At 38.8% G+C, this 4,576-nt stretch overlaps 1 protein-coding gene across 7 annotated transcripts in view; it reads left to right on the top strand.

Annotated features, from left to right (window-relative positions):
- Positions 1 to 1,020: 1,020 nt before the first annotated feature.
- The window catches only part of asb7 (ankyrin repeat and SOCS box containing 7), a 26,826-nt gene continuing 23,270 nt past the window's right edge, over positions 1,021 to 4,576 (top strand). For 4 of the 7 annotated variants that reach the window (XM_046074477.1, XM_046074475.1, XM_046074480.1 and 1 more), the window contains exons 1-2: positions 1,021 to 1,248; positions 1,955 to 2,041. In XM_046074477.1, the coding sequence (XP_045930433.1) occupies positions 2,004 to 2,041 (38 nt within the window). In that variant the 5' untranslated portion in view covers positions 1,021 to 1,248; positions 1,955 to 2,003. Of the gene's footprint in view, positions 1,253 to 1,954; positions 2,042 to 4,576 lie in introns of all 7 variants that reach the window. The other 3 variants (XM_046074478.1, XM_046074476.1, XM_046074479.1) reach the window with 1 other exon arrangement.

Genomic DNA, 4,576 nt, shown 5'->3' with positions numbered 1-4,576 from the left:
AAACGGTGAATCATTAGAATTGTTATCAAAAAGCTGTTGAAATCTTACAAATAGGCCTATACTTTTAACTATCTGTAGGCAGACATTATCCAAATAAAGTGTAATCTATAAATATATTAGTATTATACAAACATTAAACTTTTAATTTATTGTTAAAATATTAGTACATACTAGTACTAGTGAATGAATATTTGCTCGTTTTGCCACCCCCAATACACATTGCCACAGTCGTCACTTTGTGCTGAAAAATGGTGAGAACATAAGGGCTAAGATTAGGGTCATGATGATACAGTTAGGTCACGAGATATGACGATGCATGAGAACAAGACTAGAAGATTTTTAACACTATTTTGAAGAAATATGAAATGCTGAAATATATGAGTGGGGGGTCTGGGTGTCCTGCCCCAGAAGATTTTGAGCATTAAACACTTAATTTCCTGCATTTTATGCTCCAATTTACGGTGGAAATGTCTTTATTTATATAAAGAGAAACAAAAAATTCAACTGGCAGGTGACAAATTCATAAATATAAAAATATAACAGAATATAAAGCAGTAATCAGTTGCTTGGTGTTTTTTTTTAGCTTAAGTTACTTTTTTTGGACAATCCACATTTGTTTCTTCTATATTTAAATTCCATTGCATGTTTTCTTATTGTGCAAATAAATCTTTTTTAAAGCATTCTTATTTGTTAAAAAAGTGATGGGGACAAAATCAGCCATTTCAAAATGTGCTGGGGACATGTCCCCAGCGTCCACAGTGAATAAATAAGTAAATGACACCTACTGCGGGTGTCTGTCTGCCTCCTGCCCCCACTGTCCTTTTTTTGAAAACCAAATACGGTCACCTTAACGTAGAATATCCTAAGGGTGTGTGATTTGGTTAAATAGGAAGTTCGGGGATACCATTGGGTCAGAAACAATGAAGTGGGGGCGGGGGCAGACTTTGAGAACATCTGCCGTTGTCCGTTTAGATTTGAGGAAATTGTGCTTTTATTGTGGAACTCAGGCGGAAGTGTAATTGTTTTTGCTGCTGGGGTCACACTGATATGTTCACAGAGAGAGCTGATTGTTAAACAGCGAAATGATGCCCAACACTGCTGAGACTGACATTTAGGGAAGTTTAATAGACAATATTGTAGTTAAGTGTTGGCTATGAGTAGAAAGGGTCAGAAATACACAGCTCTGACAACTCCAATTCGTCCCGTCTGGAAGCTGATTGGCTTAATTAAACGTCGGGCTCAGTGTCTGTAAGTAAGTCTTTGTTTTATAGCAGCAGCGCTGTTGTGTTTGTCAGTAAAGATGTAGAACCAACTTTAATATCGATGCACCCAATGTGTTGGGGTTTATGCGTAACGTTACCCAACAATGCAAGTCCAAAAAGTCAACGCAATCTAGCGAGCTATCGCTAGTGAGCTTGTTAGCTTGCTGGCTAAGCAGCGCTAGCTAACGTCCTGGGATAAATGTAGCCCTAAACCAAAGTTTTGTCTAAGAATCTCGGTTTGGTTACATTTTCTTCAACGTGTGAAACGTATGGTCTTCATCTGGCTCCCTCTGGTTTAGTTAGTTATCGTTATTGTTTACTTGTGCATGATTAACATTGTTAGTTATGTTAGCAAATAAAGCCACTCTATTGTCCATTGTTGTTTCATCAGCCGGTTAAGCTAACCAACTATAAATCTGAGTGTTTAATTAGGCGAACGGGACTGCTGCAGAGTTTTCTGCCTTGTTGCCACGTCTTAGTCATTTTTTTTTTAACAAGACGTTAGCTCATTTGAAACCTGAGGTATTTCTATTAGTAAGATGTGCATTTGCAACATTCTTCCCATTTGACAGTCTTGTTATTTGTATTGCCCATTACAAATACATACTGTTCTGTGATATTAATTGGATGAGATGTACCAATTAAAGATTATAATCTGATCAGTGACTGTGTTGTTTGTTTGTGTGTTGCAGGAAAAACTATTGAAGAGAGCCATCCTATGTTTCCAGGTGCAGCTCCGATATGACTAAGAGAAGCTCCTCTCTGCAGCTTGTCAAAAGGTATATTTTGTTTTTTATCACGCCACCCTTTTAATTTAGGGTGGGCAACAAGAGAAGTTCAAAATTTTTGAACAAAATTAGTAATTTCTCTCAACAAAAGGAATTAACTTCCCAGGGCTGTTTCTGTGTCATTAGTATATTTACATTTTAAAGAATAATATTGCTATTTTCACATATTTTGGTGTTGAAATGACAAGTAGGTAAAGTCTTGCTCAAGGACAATTCTTGCTCTGAAATCTCGTGAGAGGCAAGTTGCTGATGCAAACGCCGGTGGAAACGTGAGTCAGAGTTGGAGAGAGGAGTTTGTTGTGTTTGAGCACTGTTAAAAACAACGTCTTACTAGCTGCCCCTTTACGTACACAACAAACTCTTCTCCTTTGTTTCCACCGGTGTTTCCCACAACAACTCGCCTCTAACGAGATTACAGAACAAAAATTTTTCTTAAGGAGACTTTCCTGTTAAAAACGAAGGCTGTCACCCGGAGTCAGTCGTAGGGATACTTTCCATGATGTTGTCAGACACCTGGTATAACAGTCACTGGAAGAAAGAAGCACTTTTTGTGGACGCCATTTTGATGGGCAGCTATTCTCTCACAAGATTTCAGAGCAAGAATTGTCCTTGAGCAAGCCATCTATCGCATGGATTCCAAAACTTTTTTTTACCTATTTGTTGTTTCAATCTCAAAATATGTGGGGGGAAAAAAAAAAGATACAGATTTAAAAAACTGAAATTATCATTTAAGTCAGGGTTGTTCCGATTGGCAATTGAAGGTGTGATCAGCTATTGGTTTTTCATGCGCCAATATTAAGGCAATTTTAACTTATTCACTGTTAGAACTAAGATGACATAAAAACAGTCTCTAGAATCTGTACCACACTGCAGTGTTTCCCGTTCACTGATTTATTTTAATGATTTAAAATCATAAATCATTGTGGAGCCATTGTTGATTCACTCAGCACCTCTGCGCGTGCGCTCTCTCACTCACACACACACACACTCACACACTCACATTGAAATGGAGCAGTGTGTTATAGAAAAACAAATGCATTGAAGTTAACTCTGAGAAGTTAGTCTATTTTCTTAACACAACACTGTCAATGTTGGAGAGCCACCTTCAAATTAGTTAAGCAAGCATATAAGGAGCCGAACTAATAACGATAGCTATGTAAACGTTAGAATACAACTGGGTTGTCGTAGGGCTGTTGCAGTGAAGTAATTTCCTCCGCGGTAATTTGTTGTGGCTCAAAACTATGCGGTATTATCACAGTTTTCATCATTGAAGTAATTTGGTGCCATAACTTAGTAAGAGTGTCTGTCTGTCACCTCACTGCACAGCGAGCCGCTAACAACAGCTTTATGGTCGGAGCAAGCTAGCTGCTGGGTGCTAGTCAGCAACATTGCCAAGCAAACTCATTTTTGTAGTTTGACCGTGTCTTTTTCACACGTAATGTTAGCTATATCGTTACCTTCAGGGCATGTCTGTCAAGTCAATTAACATACCGTGTCCACAACTAAGCACTGCGCTTTAGTAACGTTATAACTAAATTTCCACATAAAGCAACATGAAAAACAGCTGCAGGCATCCGACACTATACACGCGTTATTTAGTGAGCTTCAAATGAGGCTTACCGTTAACGGTTTCCCTCGACTGTCCCTCAATATCACATCATTAATCCAACATCGCCGAGCCTGCTAGCCACATAAGCCGCGCAATATGCTAACACCAAATTAGCAACAACAACAGTACAACAACACAAAATACGGTTACAGTTTCCAAGTTTGAAGTCAGGTCACGTAACAGCCCATGGCGATCCGTCCTTGGACTGTTACAGAGCTCGTTACGGTTGTGGAACTTTTAAAGTACTAATTTATTAATTTAACACACCCTGAAGTGGAAAGTATGAACATTGCGGTTGTTGCGGTGCTTGCCATTCTCCGTGGTAGGCAGTATCTCAATTTTGCTGTAATCACGACAGCCCTGGTTTGTCGAGGTTAGCAAGCTGTACATAGCTGCTATTGAATGCGTTGCTTTTACAGATGTTTGTGGTGGTTTCTCCTAAAGCTAATAAGTCTGTTTCTTCCATGCTGGCATTTCATTGACGTGCTGCAACGTAACACCGCCTGGTGATCAGATCGCCAATCGGTGATCTCAAGTAGCCATGATCAGACGATATGAAATTAGAGAAGTTAAACCTGTGTTGTCTGGAACAAAATTACGTGTTTCCTGAAAGGGCATTTTCTTCGTGTTTGTATTCAAACGTGAAAAGTATATGTGCCAAATTCTAAAACCCGACTGATATGTGCTGTACAAATCACCCAAATGCCACTAGAGACCACTGAATTGGAGGTCTTTAACATAACTTGAACATCATAGAGTTCATTATAAGGATATAATTTATCTTTACTAGGAATGGCCGTTTCAAGCAATTTGATAGTTCAATTATATGTTTGATTTATTATAAAGTCGCGGAAAAGATACAGAACTCGTTTTTCCCCAAGAGTTTTCCACCCGCGATCCATTATCATGGCAGGTGA

Source organism: Micropterus dolomieu, linkage group LG17 (genome assembly GCF_021292245.1).
Source record: "Micropterus dolomieu isolate WLL.071019.BEF.003 ecotype Adirondacks linkage group LG17, ASM2129224v1, whole genome shotgun sequence".
NCBI lineage: Eukaryota > Metazoa > Chordata > Actinopteri > Centrarchiformes > Centrarchidae > Micropterus > Micropterus dolomieu.
This window is presented reverse-complemented; position numbering and strand designations above follow the sequence as displayed.